Source organism: Molothrus ater, chromosome 1 (genome assembly GCF_012460135.2).
Source record: "Molothrus ater isolate BHLD 08-10-18 breed brown headed cowbird chromosome 1, BPBGC_Mater_1.1, whole genome shotgun sequence".
NCBI lineage: Eukaryota > Metazoa > Chordata > Aves > Passeriformes > Icteridae > Molothrus > Molothrus ater.
This window is the reverse complement of record NC_050478.2, coordinates 27529543-27552355: the sequence shown is the minus strand read 5'-3', so window position 1 is coordinate 27552355 and position 22813 is coordinate 27529543. Positions and strand designations below refer to the sequence as shown.

Genomic DNA, 22813 nt, shown 5'->3' with positions numbered 1-22813 from the left:
AGTGAACAGAGAACCTGTCACAGCAGGTCACCTTTAGAACTACTGCAACAATCTTTGCCTACCTCCAAATTAGCAAGCATTGCTATGCAGCATAAACAAAACAGCAGGAGAAATGGTGCCAAAGATTCAACTTTCAGTACCCAGGTTTTGTTTTGCTTTTAGTCTAGACTTGCCTAATCTAGACCCACAGGGAAAATCACGAGCAGGCAATAATATGCCTACTTCTAAAATGTGCCTACTGCTAAAATTACTGGAAGTTTGTTCCATCAAGAACTCTTAGTACTGATTTGAAATCTGTTAATCATACAGAAACTCTGATTAAACACTAACAACCTACAGAAGAAAAAAGAAATTGGGTGATTTTGTTGTGTCTTTAATCTAACTTGGTATAAGAATCAGAGATAACTTCCCACTTCACAAACATCTTAACTCAGTAGCAGTGAGTTGGGAAAGAGTGTATTCAAATTGCTTAGCAAATACCACTACAGTGCTTCCAGAAAACAATTCTGTCCTTGTGTTTAAAAATGAAAACAAGCAGGGCTTTTTTTCAAAAGGAAGACACTGGTCTCCCAGACACGCTCTCTGACCAATCACCTCTCACAATGTTTACAAAGAATTAAGTCATTTTGAACTCAAGAAACATGGACCACAGCTTCAAGATGACACCTAGGCTCTATTAATTACACATGTAAATGATGTAGTGGAGGTGGAAAAAAGATAGGGCTCCTTTTACTCTGGAGATAAAAGCAGTTTATATGAACCTAATACAGTTATCAAAAAGCTTCAAAGAGCACCTTACAGAGTGTAAAGTTACAGAGTTTAAAAAAAAAAAGAAAATTTGCCATTTGCAGCAACCTAAACATCCTTCAATTAGGACAAGTGACAATACATAAAAATGTACATTACATTAAATGCATGTAAAAATGTATATTATATTAAATGCATGTAAAATGTAAAAAAATTATCATATAAAATTATTAACTTTATACGAGTTAATAATTTTATATCATTATCCAGTGACTCAGGATGAAGAGGTGCTGGATCAATACTGAATGAATGAAGTCAGGGATATGAATGAATGTCCAGATACTGCCTGAGTGTTCATGGAACTACTGGTCAGGAACTCTACAGCTCATTCTGTCCTGTGGCCAATATTCCCCACAGCAGTCACCACTAAAATAACTTGGCCTTCTAGAGCAAAAATAAAACTAACCAACCTTAATACAACCATTAGTCCTTGTTTTGTCCATCTCAGTCCCCACTATTTCATATGCTACCAGAAGTTATCACTTTTTTTTCAGCAATCTCATTCCAATAGAAGAAGCTAATCCTTGTTAGTAGCTGCCAAGTATTTTACAATTAGATTTTGATTCATTATTTTGTCTGCCAACACTTGTGCATTGCTTTAGTACCAGTTAAGATCATTCTCTACCAGGAAAATACATCCAGAATGGCCAGGAGTATAAAAACACACTAGTTGTCAGCAAGAATGATAAGACTTAGCATTATGATAACATGCTAATCAAAAAAATATTCAATTGTTTAAGGAATGGAATTTCTAAGAAACTGAAAATTGCAAATTTTTAAATGGAAGGAAACCACAGCCTTTCATTGTATGGTTAAAAAATCTGATCTAGGAATTGGACTCAATTCTTCCAACTCAGGATATTCTATGATTCTACTTTGAAAGCAAAGCATCAAAACAGGCATAAATTAATACTTTAATGTACTATTATATGAAATAGTTTCTATGTTCTTCATCTCAAATCCATCTGAAATGAGGACAGGCTTTGAAATTACTATGGGATGAACTAGTGCAAGAAGTTATAACTGTTACCTTGAAGAAAACTGTTACGCCTCCGAACACGAAAAATTCTTAGTGTTAAGTGTTTCAAACCAGTTAAACTAGTAAGCCATGAAACACTGGTTCTCACCAGGTCTAAATTCTTACTATGATTTCACTAAGACTAAAACTGTTAACTCATTTTAAATTTAACACTGAGATAACAAAATATAATTTGTGCTTTCTTCAACAAATTAGCTTTTAAATACATGATATGTTTAAGTTTTTTCTCTTACTATAAACATATAGTATTGGATTTAATTTAACAATTTCAAAACCCTTTTTGGTAAACTGCAATTTAAACTATTAAATGCTGAGCATGAAATAGATAAAAACTACAACTACAAATTAGTCTATGTAACATCACACACATAACCTGTATTACCTGACATTCTCATACACAATATAAAAGGTGAAGCTGATAGAATACTCATTGTTTAAATAAACATAAATTGGTAAAGTACATGACTCTAATCATAAAAACTTTTGCAAGGGCTCAAGTTAGCTATTCTGAGTAAATTATTAGCAGTGATAATGGAACAGAAAGGAAAATACAAAGAAACAATTGATTCTTGATTACTATTTTAAAAAAGAACTAAACTCAATGTTTTTAACCACTCTTTATTTAAATAAAGTCTTTCAACCTGCCTAGTGTTTCACGGAATTTCCCACTACACCAATTTTATTTTTCTGCTATGTTCCTATTACATCCTATACAAATATCTGAAAATACATGGCCCTCATCTAAAAAATATATGTCCTTTCCTTCATATCTTAATCAAAAGATAAAAATTGTATTCAAAACAGCAGGGGAGGAAAAACCTGCTGAACTCAAACTTGGATTAAGGGTCTGTTCTATGTGCTCTCCACTGATCCTGAAAAGAATACATAAAGGAATGTTCAATGATCAAAAGAATGCAATCAATGCAGCTCAATTTGTCTGCTATCATCTCACACTCCAGAATATGCCTGAGCTAATTAGAAGTAAAAGCCAAGTTTGTGATCTGAGATATAACTGAAGCATGAAATTTACAAAAAAGCTAAGTTATAGCTTTGAAATGAAAGAGCTTTACTACCTAACCTGACCTATCCTTCCTTTAACACCTACTGAGAATTAGTCTTACATCTTTTGGACTGATAGCTTTTAGTGAGCTTTTTCAACTTTGTTAAAAAGCAGAATAAAAATCAAATCTCCTGTGTAAATGAAGAAGCTATCTAAAAATTTAAAATATAAAAAAAGCTTCCACATAAAATAACTACTTGGCAAATTTGACTAAAGAGATCAAAAGTCTAACAACACAATACATTAAATAATTAAAAGAAAATTAGCTTCAGGAAAGTATTAGTTGGTGAAAACCTTTCTGAAATTTTCATCTTTTAAATGAAATCTCTATTAATTTGCTAAGCAAATTTACTGAGGTAAATCCAGGTTTTGTAACAATAAGATATACAAAAGAGAGGCCTCCCATTTCATGTACTGGCCATCTTGTTCTGCACACAATCTTCAAAACTAGCCAAAAAGATGGCTGAAGTAAATATTTTGTGCAAGTTCTTTAACAGAAAATTTAGAGATATATGAAGAAAAACAGAAACTACTCTTTTTCTGTTAAAATAGTTTTACTGTTTTAGAAGAAATTCTTGTACTTTTCTGACTTTGTACCTTAACATTCAGACAAAGTGGTGAATGACTCCTCGAGATGCTGTACTCTAACTTCTTGCCAGCTACAAACTGTTTCTGAATTTGCTGTATCACATTTCAGAGGAGTTTAAACATGCAGACTGCTAACACTACAGAGCAGAGCAAGCTAATTTTATGACAGTTTGGAAATCAGAACCTCTGCCACCTTATCATTTCTCCACTGCACAACTTAGCTTTTGTTCTGCTCCACAAGCATGAAAGAACTTTAATTCATAGAACTGTAACTGCAGTAAGTACAGTTATGAACATCTATCATTGTACATTTGAGTCCTAAGACAGCAGTAAAGACAATACTTCCCATAGTGCAATAAAGAGAGCTACTTACAAGTTTATTTAAAAATATTACCAGTATTTGCCTGAAAATCTCAACAGAGAGTTGCTTATCTGAGCCTTACCATAAACAGAAAACCAAGTTTTTCATTTCCCAAAAGTATTAGCCTATAATTTTCTACTGCTATTATACTGCAGTAATAAAATCATAGATGAATTCAAAACCCAAGAAAATTACAGCTATAGCCTATTTTTACACAGTGGCTAATAATGAGAAAATCTTTATAACTTCTTTTTTTTAACCTTGAAACATCACTGCTAATAACCTGAAAAAATAAAAAAAACCTGCTCAAACAGTATTAAAGCAATGTGTAATCCACTCAGAATTTGCAAGTGTGTTCACATTTACATCCTACTTTCAGTACAGAGACAGCACAGGACAGCACATTAACTGTGTTCTTACCAGTAACTGTTCTTGGTCTTCCTTGGCATCCTTGTAAGAGGTGGATCCAGGCAACCAAGATGATAATGAAGTTTGCAAGTGTCACACAGTAGCAGCAGGTGTTGATCATGGTTCTTCTTGCAAATTCCACAACTTTTCATGCACGCAGCAGAAAAACATTGTAATTACATACTCATAAAGAACTAACTATACACCTCAGCACATTCCCCACTTTTAATACAATCACATGGCAACTTCAATTTGAATTTATCATTTAAGTGCATAATTACTTTTTGGATAAATTTTGGAGGAGTTTTTTTAAGGAGCTTCTACCTATGTACAGTAAAACCATAAAAGGCTACTAGTCAGAGTTAGCAAAAAATGGCTTTCAATTAAATTTTTGAGGACTTCTAATAAGTTAGTAATCACTCAATACTTCAGCAAAATGTACCAGTGGCAAGTGAAAAAAAATACAACACATGCTTAAACAGAAAATTACGCTGCTAGTACAAATCTTGATAATCAATCACACACTTATGCAGGTAACCACCTTGAAACAGGTCTGTGCTGCTGCTATGCTGGACAATGTTACTCATTAGAAATTACACTTCCTTTTTCTTATTATTTTAGTGTAATTGAAATTTTACTTATTTTGAAAAGATAGGTGTTCATTGATTGTACTACAACATGGGAGGAACTGAGTGCATTTGAATGAAACAGAATTGGTGAAGCATGACTCCAATTATTTGTGTACATCAAAATTGCCAAATCCTCAGCCCACTGCCACATTTTCAAGATTTCTACCTCATGCAGCACAAAAATTAACTTTTGCTTGTGTAAAAATCATCCTCTTCCCCTTAGCCTTCTAGCTGGGCAAGACACTACTTGCTGTGGCTGGATGTCTGGCTGCTGCTCTCTAGATAAGCAATAGACCATGTCACTCCTCAGCTGTGGTGAGAAAAGAAGAACCTAGATGACGTGTGTGTATTTTGCACAGTCACAGTCTGGGATCCTATTACATTTAATAAAAACCCAGTCAGTAGCTTCACAGCTTATGGAGGAGGAAAAAAGCTACAACAGAGTAAGTCAATACATTTCATAACCTTGGGAATTAATAAAAAAATAGAAGTAGGGAAATTTAGCACAAGCAAAAAGTGAGAATTCTTACATGGACAAGTGTTTTGTGCATCCAGGAATCGTGACTGAACAGCATCATCACTGTTCTCAAAACCATCCACTCAAATGACTGCATTCAAAGAACAAAGTGCAGGTAGTTTTCACATCAAAAAAAACAAAGGACTCTTCTACTTCAGATGCAAGGAGACAGTTTTGTTCTTAAAACACTGCTTTCAAATTAGCAAAAACACCCAAACTTCACTCATGTGTGATAGGGTGAAGAATTGACTACTATTCAACTTAGCCTTCAAAAATAAGTAAAAATGTGTCAACAACTTTAAAGCATTTTTTAATTAAAAACTGAAGTAAACAATTTCCTCAGAACACTTCTCTGAAACTATAAATTACTAGATAATGTATCTATGCTGTCAAAATTTAATTACTTGCCTATAAAGTACTGCCGGAAGTGTAGATGCCTTTTGTGCTCCTCCTTCCTTTTTACTCGGTTTCCTTTCCTTAGGAGCCCGTAGAATTGCTGGTATGTTCAATTTCTATTGGATTTGAAGAAATGCAATACACATGAGTCTTGACACTTTTAAAGAATATTCCTCTCATCTCAATGCACGAAGAACAAGACACATAACAAGTAGGAGATTGCTTAGCTAACTATTTTACAGACTACACATTTTATCCCACTATGATTCTGTAATATAAAGTAGTCTTACAGTCATGTTTTCAAGTCAGTAAGAAACATACAGAAAGACTAGCTTTTAAAATTTTTCTTCAAGCTTCCAATATAGGAATGGACAAGGATGCATTTCTTTAGGAAGCGGAAACAAGCAATGGCAGATTGCTGAAAGTTGCAGAATACTGAGGCAGTTTATTTTCCCCAGCATCACAGCTACACTGGTGCTCGACAGGTTAATTAGAAAAATTATCTTATTGGACCAAGCTCTTCACAAAGCAGATGAGACCCTTGTTGGGTTTCTACTATCTGCAGTGTGCTGGCTTCTCAGACAGCAACCATCTATCAAAGTCGTTTCTCAGCAGCCCCATGGGTCTGCATCTGTTCAACCAACTGGAAAAAATGTCATGCAAGCTGTGTAAATGAATTCTGCTCAGCTTTTCTTTCCTTTTTTTTCAAATTGAGTAACATTTGCATCAGGAACTATATTTGCGAATACTTACTCAAAGGAAGGAAAAATAATCTTGGTTTAAAAGATATGTTATACAAGAATTCTTCTTTGCAAGTAGGAGAGGCAGGCAGACAAACGGAACTAGTAAAAGGTTGCATATCTTAGGAACTATTACTGCATAAAGAAAGTGTAAGGTTTGTTTTTGGAACAGCAGCACAAACTCAACAGCAACAAAGGGTGTACTAAAATTGTGAATAATTGTATGTCTGCATTTCCAGAGTGAATAGTTTCTTCAATCTTAAATCATAACTGGAAATCATTGCAATCTCCCCCTCAAATCCAAAATGTCTATTGACATTTAATATCTCTGACATAAATATATATGAAAACACTGCAAAAATCTTCACTTCTCTTTTTTCCTGTATCAATGGGAACAAAGATAATTGCTGTCAAAAGGAAGTAACCCATATCTTCTGTTGTCCTAGATATCTCTATTCATTTGATCAAAATATTTTCCCCTGCCTAGTTACACATCATTACATATACACTGCACTTAAAAGGATTTTTATCTCATAAAAGCCATCAAGAGTTAACTTATTATTTGAAGCCTACAGCAAATAAAGACAACTGGAGACAAAAACAGTAGGATTAACTCATGCTTCATGCTAAGGTTCATCACAAATGACAGGTCAATCACTTTTACCAAATGAAAGAATTTTGCAAACAAGCACACTATTACAACAACAGAATTAGGCTACATGTTCCTAGTAGGTGGTTTGCAGAAGTCTAGGTACTTCCATCAGGAAGCATTATCCCCTCAGTAAAGCCTGGGTCTGATCAAACCAAATAAATTTATTTGGCCATAGAAGTGGCAGAAACTAAAAGCCCTATTCTTGGAAAACCTGTTCTGCTGTTGCTGTTTTTTTCTGTTAAGGGGGGCAAGGAACCAACCAACCTGTCCAATGATTCTACCCAGCAGTGCCCAAATTCCTTGCCCTTCATTTCGCAGTTTTCCATTCATATTTTGTAGCTCTTCCAAGGACTCACACAGCTGAAAAATTAAAGGAAAAAAAAATAGGCAACAGGAATGAAAATCTATTAAGTGTTTTTAAATAAAATTTACTCAGCCTCTTACTTACCAAGGGTGCATTAATTTATTGTGGAATTAGAAAAACAATGAAACTCACATCAATATAACTGAGATCAGTAGAACCATTCATTAATTTAACAGAAGTAAAACAAGAATCCAGAGCAACCACTTGTTTTGTAAAGTACTGAAGTATTTCAGCATGGAAATAAGATTTAATAAAATCAAATGGAAAGCAAAACTAAAATACAGGAATATCTTATATGTGATGTCCACACTACTTAGGCAGCAATATTGTAACAAGTGAACATATAAACGAATCAAAACTTTCTTTTGCCACACTCACAGAAAGAGAAGATTTAAAAGTAAAGGCTGTAAGCAAAAAAAAAAGGTTTCTCTTTCTTCTGGAAGTAACTGTTAGGTTGTGTATTTTGGGAGGTAACTGTGATTTGTTTAAAATCCCCAGACACAATTTTGTTTCCCTTTATCATCCCTGAGCAGTTCACAAGGATCTGCTGTTACATTTTCCATATGTTCTCACTTAAAATACACACCAAACAGTTTAGGAATTAATATAAGTCATTAACTATTAATATATAGTCATTAACTATAACTTAATAGGCTGTTGAATTCAGCAAGAACTGCAGCATGTCACAAAAGGTATACTATATCTTTGTTTCAAAATAACTTAATATTAAAATAAATAATTATTTTGTAAAAATGCAAAAATTTCTTTTTTTAATCATAATGATGAGTTTATAAAAAATTACATTAGCAACACTTTAGGGAAGCAAAGCCATAATTTATGGGCATCAAATTTGTTATACCCTAAAAAGCATGCAGAGGACACTGTGGAGGTGTGAATACTGATTATTTCTGTCTGAAAAATTAGTCAAGTCATTAAACCTAAGGCCAACTGGAGTTGTAGTTGACATAAATAAATAAATAACACTCTTGAGTATCACAGATTGCCAGTTATCAAGTGGGGCTACAAGCAGAGAATCATGCAGGTTCAAACAGATCCATGTGCAATTTGTTACTGGAACTCTCAGTAGGGTCAGTTAAAGAACTTGGGTCCAGTCAAGATATCACATCTTAGAAATTGGTATTATTTGTATGGGAGAAGACAGACTACTGAATATTTTTAAAAGAAAAAATAAGTGTTTAAATATTACTTTTAAAAGATCAATAGTTTGCATCTTACATTTTTCTCCGAATTTTTTCCATGGAAAGGAAAATTCTATCAAAGTTAATAGCAGCAATACTAAAATGGTACAAGGGTCTATCACCCCTTTTTCTTTACCTTATTATACTCCACATGAAGCTTTTCTTGCTCATTTTCTAACTTATCTTTGATGTTTTTCTGTTCAGCCATATTCTCCTGGATTTGAATCATGCGCATATTTCTCTCTATTTAAAAGAAAATGGCATTATTTCCTACTCTTGAATATACATTTTCAAGTTTTATGCACTAAAAAAAGTGATGCAATCTAAAGTAAAAAACTGTAACAATACTAAGACACAAAGCTATGGCCTAGAGGTTTAATACACACACTGAGTAGACTGAACAGTCCTAATATTTGTATTTTGCTGCATAAACATCGTAGCTGTTTAAATAATGAATTTTGATCACCATCCAGCAAACAGTCAAAAAGTCATGCTATTCCACATAGAAATGGAGGAGAATTTAAGGAAAAAATATTATACCAGAAGTTACCTACTCCCTTCTTAAAGACAGTTCAGTCTCCTGTTTATATGTAAAAGATTTTATTCTTTTCTGAAGTGTCTTTAAAAAAAAAAAGCTTTTTGTGTAAACAGAGACTCCAAGCAATAATATACCTGACCTAAAATGAAGTCATAATCCATCTTTATCTGCTATAAACAATTAAATACAACGAAAATAAAAAAGCCAATGAAATAGCATAGTACAATCCAGCAAAGTGGTACCTTTTTATTGAGAACAATAAGCTATTTTCACCCTTACCAAGGTAATAATTCACAAAGTCAGCAGTGAGAGCTGGTTGTTTATGTTTTCTTCTTCCATCAACACTGGAACTTGTATCTGAAGTATCCACTGGGAAAATGTCTGTGCTGATTCCCATCAGCTCGGCCTTGCGCATGAGTTTCCGAATGGCCGAAGCGCTGCTGGTCAGCGGCCGCGGCAGCTTTTCCCTGGGAACCCAGGCCTGCGGCCGGGTGGTGCGCGCCAGCTCCGCCTTGGCACGGTACTGCTGGAGCCTGGCATTGATTCGAGCCTGCAAGGAAGAATTCCACCAATTAAAAACACCAAGGAACGATTCAAAATTCATTTTGAGTTATAATTTGGAACACATCTGCATTTTATTTTCATTTTAAGTGTTGCACAATCTAACCAATGCCATTTTCACTCCGGAGCTCTACAACTCAAGAAAAGACGTTGATACAGACATTCCATTTTACTTCAAAGTGCATACACAAACGACATTCTCCTTTCACTCGAGTTTTGGAGTTGTGTACACATTTCTTGATGAGAATTCCCCATTGATGAAAGCAACAGATGACTGCTGTCTTTGAGACAACCCCTTCTAATAATGATAATTTGATAGGACTGTGAAAACTCACAACTGGTAGAAGCTTTGGTTGACCTAACACATATGCATTAAGATACACATTAAATTGATATTTATGTGAGCAACAAAAGTTGATGAAGAGCATTCGTAGCATATTTGACATACTTTTGTAAGAATTCCTTTCCCAATGCCACTTCTCTTTATAAATGTTAAACATGCTGATTATAATTTGTCAAGAACACAACCCAACAGAAGTGAAGCAGACAAGAGAAGCTCACAATATATATTGTTGATGACATCTGTATATTTGTGACCATCTGGGAGATCTACCCCAGAAGATCAAGCTGTTACTGACAGTTGGAAAATGCTGTCTTGAGGGAACTCTATGAAGTGGCAATTCTGGCAGAAACTGACATCAACACACAAACCTTCAGAGGCAAAACTCCAGCTGACTATCAGTTAGAAGCTGTTTACTTTCCTGCACAAAGAAGAAACTAAACTAATGTGACCGCCCCACCATATGGTGTAAGATACTCCTGTGACAAAAGCAAAAGGTGTGTATATACATACACACTATGGTTAAGGAACATCTCTGATTTCAAACAGGATCACTGGAGGTAGTACTGCAGACAGTTTAACACATTACCTTGAACATTAATGACCAAGAAACAAGGCAAATATAACTTACAGGCCAGCTCTGACCCCAATGGCTTTTTTCTTGGACCCACATCCAGCAGACAACCTACAGCCACTGCTGTACAACACCAAAGCCATCAAGAGTGAAAACATGAGGTTGTACAAAACATATGCAAGTAGTCATACTTGTATCAAGGTGCCTATGACACCATGTCAAGTAACTGCACCTGCAGTTTTCAGCAGTCATTCTTCAGTTTCAAAAAATTTAATCTAAATACTTTAGATTAAAAAATTGCAGGGTCTTGGTTTGGGGAAAAGAGGAGAGAGAAAGGGAAATGCTGGGAACTTATCAGCATTATCAGCACTGCTTAATACATGCACGAAAACAGAGCTAATATGCCCTGCTGGATCCAAACTGATATTGCACAACCAGCACTTACCATTATATTGGGCAGTGTTCATATTATTGTAATGTCTCCACTACACAGGTGCATTTCACATAACTGAGAGCCGAGTATATTCAGCAAGCATTATGAAGCCAGTTTTAAATCATGCTACATGAAGTTCAATATTCCAAAAATCTTTTATTCACAATTCTACAATATGAATTTGCTCATGCTCATTCCCAACAGCACAGATAATTTTAAATTAATATTCTCCTATCAAAGATTTCTGAAGAACTGGAAAGGCAATATTTTTTTAAATAACAAGTTTGATAATATGAAACAATATTTTCTTATCATTATGCTATAATTCTCACTTCAGAAAAAAAAGCAGATAGTCCTCTCCCATAAATTATTTCCATTATTTACAGCATCTGCTACTTTCTACAAATAATCGGGCGGTTTTGTTTAGGTAACAAGCTGCTTTTCTAGACAGGTGTGATTTTTCCATGGAATGTAGTTCAGTCTAAGCAGTGAAGCAAACTATGCTAGAAATTCCTCAAAATCAGAAAAAATAAATAAAAGACACACATTGAAAAATGAAAGTATGCAGATTCCCTCAGAGGAATTGAAACCTTTGTATCAACAGGACTTTTATCAGTTGAGCTTCTGCAGCAACTAAACAGTTTTAAATGCATCTGTCAGTAGACAGGGATATAGACTTGCCTAAGGCTTTCAGACAACTCCCACGCAGTAGCACAGACTCACTTCTGTGCATACATTATTTCTTTTCCTAGGAAGTCATTACTATGAAAACACCTGGCACACAGAATTCCACTTAGACCTACAAATTTGGAAATTCAGATAGAAATAGAAAAGCCCATTTTTTTCTGGCCTTTTGTCTTCAGAATCTTGAAGAAAATATTAAACAAAATCTATAAATTACAATGAAAAAGTAATTACCAACTTTTTACCTCAAAAGCAAAGTAATATTTTTCAATTCAGACATGCACAGATATTTGATATTTATTGAAATAGATAGATAATATATATGAGATATAACTATATCATATATAGAGATAATTGTTCTTAGAGACCAAACCCTACAAACAGTTCTGCGAGCTGTTAAATGACCATGCACTATCAGTATATTCCACATTTAATTTTCTACTATAATAACACTTTTCCCTTCTCTTAATTTCTGTCTTGTTTAATATGGATTATTAATACAGGGGCATTTGTGCCACGAATACAATACCTGAGCTTCTGGTGAAAGCTGCTTTTCTCTTTCCTGCAAGGACATTTTACAGTAAGATTGTAATGCCAAGTAGTTCTTCCGCTTCCATTTTCTGTCTAACCTGTCCGCATGCTGTTTACAATAAGCAAAAAAAGGGTCAGCTATATCCTGTTTCAGAAAAAACAAAGGGGAAGGAATGAAAACAGAGTGAGACAAAGTAAGGCCAAAAGGCTCTGAAGCAAAAACATTCTGGCAATCAGTTCACTTGTTCAAATGGGCATGTTTATAAAAACAACTAAAAAATATGTTTCTAAATCAATTTTGTCATGTTGATGTAATTTACAATATAAGCTGTTTTTCCATTGTTTTCACTGCATGATCCTAAATGTTTCTAAATGCATTAACGATTTAACTCTCTCCCAGTCCATCTCTGTACTATATTTGCATTCCCAGGAAAAAAATCCCAGCAAAATAAATTCTTAAATACAAATCCCTTTAACATATAAGATGTATTCATTTCCTGTTGATTCATTGTGCCTTTTAAATGAAATCCTAAAAGTGCTTAATAATTCTGAATACTATCAAACTATATTTGGTTTCTCTAATGTTTTTCCAACAATTTTGGTGGCTATACCCTCAAATGATTTATCACCTCTCAGATGATTTTTTTCCCATTTTTCATTCCATCATATCTGCACACTATCATGGCTAAGTTTGTAGCAACTTCAGCATCTGCAAACCCTGCAAGCAGACTACAAGTATCTGAGCCATGAAGACACATGGTTTGAGAAACACATTTAATTGCCTTTGTACTTTCAAAAGTGTACAAACAACATCATAAATCTATAAACTAAGAAAAAATTAAAGCATTCTTTCTTCATAAAGTAATACAAATATTAATAAATTACCTGCCTATCAAATTTTCCTTTATTCCACTTATAAAACATAGACTAATAAAATTTACTCTGACTTTCCTTACAAGCACATTTTATTTTAATTTAGATTTTCACAGTATGAGACAGCTTACTTCAAAAATTAGCTGTGTCCTAAAATGAGATGATGTGAGACCTTGATTAAAAATTTGACTGCAGACAACATGTAACAAAATTTTAAGGTGGAAAGGCAAGCAGATACATATAGCCAGAGGGAATTCACATAGGGCATTTAAAGACTCAACCTTACACATAATCTATTAAGGACAACAACAATGAGGTAATGTGCTATCTTCCTATTTATAAGTCCAACAGAAGAAATATTTTGTGATTCCTTCATGAATCCCTTAGTGGTCCACTGTTTTTGGAAACAAAAGTGTCAATATCAACAGTGAAAGTAATGCTTGGTTTTGTGTTACCTGTGCCACTTCCTAAGGCAAAAAACTAAATTGTGAAGCTACAAACACGACTGGCTTAATCCAAATGATATGTATCAGGATGAAATTGGACAACCTAAAAGTACTTATACCATAAAAATGAATCAGGAAGTAGGAACTTCAAATCTGAATTGCTTTAGATCATATTACAGGGAAAAAACTGTTAAGAAAATATATTAAGAAGTTATCAGGAGGTTATAAATACTTGCTTTTTATTCTGATTCCAAAGATTTATGTTACAACAAGGAAAATCATATCTATGTACTACAATTTGAAGTAAATACTGGAAAACATACATGAAAAAGTGGCATCAGAATTGATTTCTCAAGTTTCCTATTTGGTATGAAACAGATTACTGTATGACACAAACAGCTAGGTAAGTATGTCACCTTATGTGAAGTTCAGGAAATAGAATGCCTGTCTGTATTGACTGACAGTCTGTTAAGCCAAGCTCTGTGTTAACTTTCTCTGTCCTTTTTTCCAGTCAGTTTCAAAAGATGCTCAGAGATGGACAATTTGGTGAAGGCTCTTCATGTACAGTTCCCTTACTCCCTTACTTGTTACCTACTTAAAAACTTTGTTCAGGACCTGTGAACAAAACAGCTACCATTTCAGGTCATCTCCATAAGCTTTCAATAGAGATCTTTTATTCTATCCTTCCATACCTACCTCTTCTGCTGCTGCTTCTGAGAGGAGGCCTTCCTTCTGAGCACAGGTCACATGGAAATAAGCTCTGCACATCCCAGCATCACAACTAATGCACACACCAGTTCTGGCAAAACGAGGATCTTCACAAAAGCTGCACTCCTTCATAAAGAAGAATGGAAAAGGCCACAGCAAATTTTTCAGGTGCACTTCGCCTAATATTTGATAATTTATGTCATATATAAAAACTAAACTGGTAGGTGACTCCTGTGTGGTACAGAAACCAAGTATGCTCCCAACAGCTGACACCACTTAAAGCTTTCTGCTTTCTCAACTCCCACTACTAATTTCATTTTCAACAATGGTAAAGTGCTTAAATAATCTAAACAGCATGTTAGATGAATTTTTATATGAACCTCCATGTACTGCATTCCCCTTCAACAAAACAACAAAATAACATCAAAGCAAATCAAGCACAATTAGTTGTATAACCATGGTATAAAAAAACCACCACTCCTCAGCAAATGTTCAATGAGTTCTGAGGACAAACATCAATAAAAGAGCAGTGCTCTAAATGACTGGAAACCATAGATATTTATGTACATGTCCTTTGATAAGCAATGACAGAGGAGTAAACATGTGACAGTGCAGAAACAAATATTCAAAAATCATAAATATCAGTAAGGATGGTTGTGATTCACTTAATTAAGCAACCATGGCTTCAGATATGTGCATTGTAGGCACAGTCACTTGAAAAACAACCAACTGACATCCCCAAATACGACCTGGAAAAAAACAATTAACTAATTTTTCAGTCAGATCAATTCCTCAGTCTCTTTCTCCACAATTTCAGACCAAATCCCTGTGCCAGCAATCTAGAGAAATGAGCAGATAAGCAGGAAATGGGAACACGCCTTGCTTGAGCAGTGCTGCTCTCCAGTGCATAAAGATGATCTAAAATTATACAGGCATGCATTTCCTAGACTTCTACTTGCTGAAGAGAGAGCAAAGCTGTCTATCACCTAGAGAAAATATCACCATGCAGAAAGCTAAACAACAGAAGGGAATGCTAAGGAAAACTCAGTGACTGAAGAATCTCAAAACATCACATATGCTACACTAGAAAGGCACCCTTTAGCTGTGTAGCTGCAACACCTAACAGATAAGAAATTAAATTTAAAAATCTATTATATTATGCTGGTTTTGAAGGAAGAATGTAGCAAAATGAGCTGTAACTTCCACACTTAATATAGCAAACAAGATTTACAGCTTTCCAACAGCAATGAGTCTTCTTCACCTGTACAGGTCACTTTCACCTTACTCACAGCAAGAAAAGATGCCCAAATTCTTTTCCCTGATCCTATACATCACTTATTAAAAAAAAGAGTGGTATTCATTTCAACAATAATTTGCAGAGTCTGGCGTGCTTGCCCCAACCTTTTACAACCCAAACATTTCTGAACAAGGCTAAATGCCTCAGCAGGCCCAGGCTCCTGATACAGGTGTACTGTACACGGGCTACTCCAAAGTGTTTTAGTCTATTCAGTCTACATTGTATCCATTTTTAAAACTGCACTACACATTTTCATTTAGTATTCTATTTAACAAGTAGAAAAAAATCAAGAAAACAAAAGTGACTTGGCAGAAATGAAGCTTTATAGCTGCAGAATTAGAACCAACCACATTTCCTCACATTGGCCTGATAGACATGGCTTCTCCACCCTGTCTCCATTAGCCAGACAAATAGTATTTAGCAAACTAATGAGTGCTGCTCTCTGCCCACTACAATGGTTTTCTGTATGGTTTGTTCATGATTACTTTTGATCTGAACTGAAAACATTTACATGTAAAACAATTTTAACTTTAGAACCATGTATCAGTTCAAGTTGAGGGTCCTATGTTGCTGTGGATTTTAGTAAACACTGCTTTGGAACAGCCTGCTGTATGCATACTGGCTTACATATGAACTCTAAAGTCATTCTTACTGAAGGCACATCTGCCCCTTTCTTAATCAACTTAACCTCCTATTTCTCATCTTATGAATCCTCCTTGCTTTCCATTCACATTTTGTCAATCTGCCACTGACTTCAAAAGACATTAGCACCTCTGTAAAAAATCAGGGCAACTGGGCAAAAATGGTGACAGAAATTATGGAGACTGGTGCTAAGGGAACAGACAGAAAGATGGAGGGAAGAGCATGTAAGTTGTAGGTATAACAACCATTAATAAACTTTATCTCATTTTTAGTCCTTAACCACACTACAAAATTGCTACAAAAAAGAAAAATAAAGTTGGGAAGATGCATTTTATTCTTATTACATGTTAAAACATAAAATACAGCCACTTGTTGCCACTACACCTCTTCTAAACTTACCTTTGCACCATACTTGGAATAATTCATTTCTGTTAGTGTTACCGGCCTCAGCTTGTCAATATCTCCAAATGCCACTCCTGGAACATAGAGGGCACAAACAATGTGGACCCACCTAAAACAGCGGACAAAATTAGGTTACTGTTACCAACATTTTGATCCTATATTATACTCACCATTTGCAGATTTCAAAATGCCTTGTAAATGTTGCAGATGCTAGCTGAAACACTTGAAGGAAAGTAGATTAAAAGCAGGGATGGAGTGCCTATTTGGAATTCAAGAGCTCAGACAATGAACCATGGAGTAATGCCTTTCAAAGGCACTGGGACTGCTCTGCCTGTCTGGATCATGGGCTGGGCTACCATCACCTTCACTTTCTGATGGTGTTTCCAAGGGCTCCACACACTTTTCAAGGAACATGAAAGGTGTATGAAGATTTTGATATCACTTATAAAGCTAAGGCAGACAGATATTTTCATAATGTGGCAGGGGGTAGGAAGGGAACAAACAAAATTATACAGGTAGTCACAGCAACACTGAGCTCTGAGCATATAGCTATGAAACACTTACAACACAGCATCAATCAGACTTTGCACTGTTAGTTGCACTTGTTAGGATCACCAAAACTTGTTAGTTTTAAGCAACAATGAGAGGACTTGTATTCAAGTATAAACACATCTGAGCTGTATAACAAAAAGGCCTATCTGAAACTCAGATAAACACACTTAGTTTACTTAGTTGTTCCCTTCTTCACTGGCCATAAAAAAAAACTACAGAGCAGGAGGTCTAATCTTCAGCCCTGAGTGGCAGAAAATGAATCTGGACCTCAGAGTATAGTAAACAAATGCCACACAAGCCTCAAGACTGCTCTTGACAGGTATCTTCTTAACCTCCTGAAGCTCTCAGCTACCCAAAAATAGCCTTGCAGCAGAATACAATTTTTCCTCTTAGTCTTCTTCTTCCATTGTTCTTGTAATGAACATTTTCTAAAAGATCCAGCTCCCACTGTCACAAACCATAAGTTAGTGACAAACTAAAATCTGTTCTGCACAGCATGCATGAATCAAATTAACTGAGACAAACTACTGCAAATAATCTTACTGTTTTATCAAAATTCAGGAAGTATTTGCTACTCCTTGCATCAGGTGGGAAAAAACTGCGATAGACGGAGGGTCAAGATTGCTACTTTTTTGTTATTTTAAGATATTCAAGAAAATGGCCTTTCAATTGCAGAGATTGTAGCTAACACTCTGAACCTATAAAGTCCCACATGATACATAATACAGCTAGAGACTTCAGACATAACTGAGCTGAAATAGCCTCAGCAAGTGTGTTAATTCAGCACTTTACAATCTTCCAGTCATTACTGTTTAACAGTAAATGTAACACTAGTGAAGACTAAAACTCTCTTCTGTTCTAATCAAATAATAGAATCTACTCCCTGTATTCAAGAAGACTCATGATGATGTGAGAAACACTTCTTCCCTTGTCTCTTTTACCAGGGATTCAGTACAGACCTGTTACCACCTGCTAAAATCTGCCCCCATGCTGCTGTGCTCTTTTTCCCAATCTTCTACCACTGTTTAGTCTATCTCTTCTCCCTCCTCTTTCATTTGTACGTCAATTTAAAAAATTCAGTTATACTGAATTATTCAGCAATAACATCCTGGGTTCAAGTGCACTTAAAACAGCTACTGTTATTAACTAGCTGCTTACAGAGGAGAGAAATACTGAAGTTTATGGTTATACTATTCAGGAGCTCCATGTAGCCCTGGTTTCCCAAAGGAGCACACTTCTCATCAATGGTCCTTAGACCTACAACGCTGGACTTTATCACACTCAGATTTATTAAGTTTCACGTTATTTATGAATCATAGATCCCGTCAGAAATTCCAAAAAAGCAAAATATGAAAGGTTCAGTAGTAAGTTCAAAAATACATAGATGTTTCAGTCTTTACAAAAGAGAACAATGATCTTTCAATGCACAAAACTGATGAACAGACTATTTACTTACCATTTTCCCCCAAAACAGTCCAAGATATTAAGTGGATAACAGAAAAATCCTAGTAACAGTAAGAAAGTACTTAAAAGCTACTAAATTGCTTCTCTCTGTAAGAAATTTCCCAGTAAATCTAACAAGCCACAACATTGACTGATCCACTGTGTCATATCTGACAAGATTCTTTTCACTTGTGTATTTAAAAACAAATATTTATCCTATGGTTAAATGACTCAGACTTGGGATGCTAAGTAGTAAGTTCCCTTTAAAACATATAAACTTAAAACAATTAGAATTATGTATATCCCAAATACACATTTATATGCAAGAACTGCATTGTTTTGCCTCCACAAATTTTATTAGTGTTCTTCACATCCACAAAATTATTTGGTCACAGCACTGTTACCATAGGAAGAAGCAAAGAAAACTTAAAGATGAGTTACAACCTCGTGTTTAAACAATCTAGTACAAATATGGCAGCCTGCTAGCTGCCAGAGAACAAGCTGAGACACTCAAGTATTCTGCCAAACTTCTTGCTGCTCAGAAAGGGAGAAAACCTCATCAGTGGTTTTATTACAGCAGAAACACTCCAGCATGCCACCAAAAATCTCTAACTGAATACAATGTTACATGCAAAATATCCAATTCTTCTCATTAGTATATGAAAAGTACATCTTCTGTCTGACTCCCCATAAATCCAGTGGAGGCACAACCTATCCCTGCAGGGGAGCAGTGGAGCACCAGGTACCACCTCTGCCATTCCACGCTGTATCCAGGAGTGGCAATAGCTTGGCCTAAATCACCACCATACTTTTATGAAATGCTCCTCTACTAAAAAAAGCACATGTACATGCTTAAATGCACATTCTGGTAAACATTATGATTTACTAAAATAAATACCTTGTTGACATGAGCATATTGTACTTGTTTTTAAAACAAAATTTAAAAAAAAAGTAAAATACAACACACAGAATGAGACCTGCAACCCTGAGATAAATAGACTTCTTGTTTGTAAACAAAAACATCTGAATTCTATATGGCTTCTTTTCTATACTCTTCTTTAAATTAAGGTGTGTAATAGAGAACAAATTCTTATAAACAGAAGTTACATATCTCCACAACTATTATTCTTAACAAAAATCCAAGGTTCTGGTTGGAGATTTTTGATAGCAAGTTTTAATACTAAACATACTCTCTGAAGTTCAATATAAAGATACACATCTACAAGCAGCTGCTTTCTCAATTTAATTTGCACAGTTTTTTCATGCTCCACTGGTGTATTTAATGCTGCTGCACTCTGTAGGAGTTTATCTATGATAAACCCAACAGCTGGCTGCTTGCTTCATACTGACCTTCTCAAAATGTTTTAGTACATGTCACCCAAGTATTGCAGTACTACAGATTTAAACTGCCATTTCTGTGTGATTGGCACACAAGTGCCTCATTTCTTTAACCACCTATATGTGAACTCAGACCTGAATCTTTATTAAAAAACATACACAAGTCAGTCAAGTTCACAGCTGAAGCAGCTTCAGCTGCTTTTAATACCAGTTCTAAGTATTTTCCTGCTCATTTATTTAGCTGCACATGTTTTAGAAGCTTGTAATTAAGACAAATTGGGTAATCAAAGAAGAATAATCTTCCTTGTTACTTTAGCATCCATTTAGCTTGGAGCAATGATGACAGATGTTGATTAGGAAGGAAGAAAAACTCCATACTGAAACAAGGACAGAATTTATATTTTTGGATAATAGCATTTTGAGAAATAAAATTTCATAAATTCACATTTATACTTGTGAAACAGAGATTAATGTGAAAAGGCTTCTGCTGAGAAATTAAGCACCTCATTATTCTAATTATTGACCTTTCATGTAAAAAGAGAGAAATTATTCCAATTCGATTATGAAGAGAAACTGAGTAGGTTTGCTTTGTGTTATTTTGAGCACTGATGCATATGGAGAATTTATTTTTAAAAGGTGGTAAGGGGATGAAGAGCAATGGTGGGGCAAAGGAATCTGTTACTCAGTAGTGCCTTCCTGCTAACACATCAAGAAAAGTACTGAACTGGATTACAGTTAACTGAGTACAATGGAAACATAATGGACACTGCCCCAAGACCCCACTCCTAGTCTATAGTGCCCCCCTACCCATGAGAATTCAAATTTATAAATAAATAATAAAATGAGAGCACAGGAATTCTCATGTATTAATAATGTCAACTAGTAAATAGCAATTGGTATTTGTTTTGTTTTTCCAGTATATAACCTCTTCATCTGGGAGAATAAACTCATCCAGGATAGCAATATCATTATTACTTAGGAAATAAAGATACAATAACAAGAATAAAATATTGTGATAACGCCCACTGTCACCAAGGCAGGCATGTGCTTCTGCAAAGACAATCAATGTAACAAAGAAAATACTTCCAGGTTAACTAAAAGCACACCACCCCTTCACAAGAAAAAAATTAGGCAATTATTAAAATGCTGACTTATAATTTCTACTGGATAGCATGGAAAGTTATATTTGTAGGGCTTAAATTGTTTGCAGAACACAGGAATAAAAAGGTTGAAATAAAATTTGCCAGGTGATATCAAGTCTTACATTTGCTGTTACACAATTGACCTATAGTCTTTAAGAGTAATTTTCTTGCCTATAGAAGCATTATTATCAAAACAGAAAACAACTGGAAAAGCACAATTTGCTTAGTTGTGTAAAGGCTTTATAAGGAAGATGCACATACACTCTTAAACCTACTACAAACCAGAAACAATGATCTGAACCCTAGAAGTATTAAAAAAGCACTAATACCTCCAAGATTCAAAATTATTCACTACAAACCTTGACTCATTTGTGTAACTTTTTTTTTAAGCTTATGAAAAGCCCAGCTTTCATAAGCTGAAAACTTTACTTTTTACCACACACATGCAATTTATACAACCATAAAGTGTATGGAAAAAAACCTTAATTTTCATGGTCTATTTAAAAAAAAACAACCAAACCAAAACAAAACAAAAATAACCAAAAAAAAAAAAAAAAAACCCTAAAAAAACAACACCCATGAAACCATGCAGCAAAACCTAGCAACACTAAGCATAAATCAGTCAGCACTGATAACACAGTTTTTGCCTTTAGTACAGATAATTAGTTATCACTAATATGTATATCTTAATTTATTTTCGAATGTGACAGGAACTGAAGACATCATGAGAATTAATCTGCATAATCTCAAATTAGACATGAATTCAATCCTAAAAAGAAGAATATTCTCAAAAATCAAGAATAAAATCTTCATAATTCTAAATAATCATAATATATAAGGTCTGTCTGAATACCTTTAGCACATCCTCAATATAATTTTGTTATGCTACTTTTTCACATTGCCTGGCATTACTGATCCAGTCCTTTGCACTACTAAAATAAAAACATGCAGTTTTTCTCCCACCTACATCCTACTTGAAAGTAGGATGAGCACAGTCTCTACAAGGTATAGGAAAAAACCCAATCTTTTAAAGGTAAGACGACACCAAATTCAAAGCACCACTTATTCAGTCTTACCTGCCTGCATCAGTCTCCTTGAAGATCCCATCCTGGTTGGGACACAATTCACAGCTAGGTGTGACACCACATTTGCATGCATCACAAAACCAAGGCTCTGTGGAATTTTCTGAAGCTGAACTCATGATAGAGTCACTCTCTCCATCAACACCATAGCAACCTACACACAGGACAAATGGAAGATCAATACAAGAAGAGACAATGGTAGAAGCAGCCACTTGCCAGTTATGACTTCAGAGGGAAACATACACATATACAGATTCAGGGGAACAATTCAAGAGAAATACTGAGATACTCAAGAAAGTTTACAATTACTTTTAAAATTGTTATGGTTAGAGCAAAATTTACATTTTAAAGCGATTTTACATTTTACTTTACATTAAAAATTTTACATTTTCCTTTACATTAAAAAGTCACCTGTTTTATATGATTGTATTAGATTACAACTAAAAAAACAAGACGAAAGAAGAGTG

General features: G+C 34.9%; 1 protein-coding gene across 4 annotated transcripts in view; it reads right to left on the bottom strand.

Annotated features, from left to right (window-relative positions):
- Positions 1 to 22813, bottom strand: part of PHF14 (PHD finger protein 14) — a 162248-nt gene that overhangs the window by 114059 nt on the left and 25376 nt on the right. For all 4 annotated transcript variants that reach the window (XM_036402062.2, XM_036402071.2, XM_036402080.1 and 1 more), the window contains 9 exons: positions 22341 to 22500; positions 16787 to 16898; positions 14437 to 14574; positions 12420 to 12566; positions 9578 to 9848; positions 8897 to 9003; positions 7462 to 7557; positions 5818 to 5921; positions 4276 to 4407 (listed from right to left, as the gene is read on the bottom strand). In XM_036402062.2, coding sequence (XP_036257955.1) covers positions 4276 to 4407; positions 5818 to 5921; positions 7462 to 7557; positions 8897 to 9003; positions 9578 to 9848; positions 12420 to 12566; positions 14437 to 14574; positions 16787 to 16898; positions 22341 to 22500 — 1267 coding nt within the window. The remainder of the gene's footprint in view (positions 1 to 4275; positions 4408 to 5817; positions 5922 to 7461; positions 7558 to 8896; positions 9004 to 9577; positions 9849 to 12419; positions 12567 to 14436; positions 14575 to 16786; positions 16899 to 22340; positions 22501 to 22813) is intronic.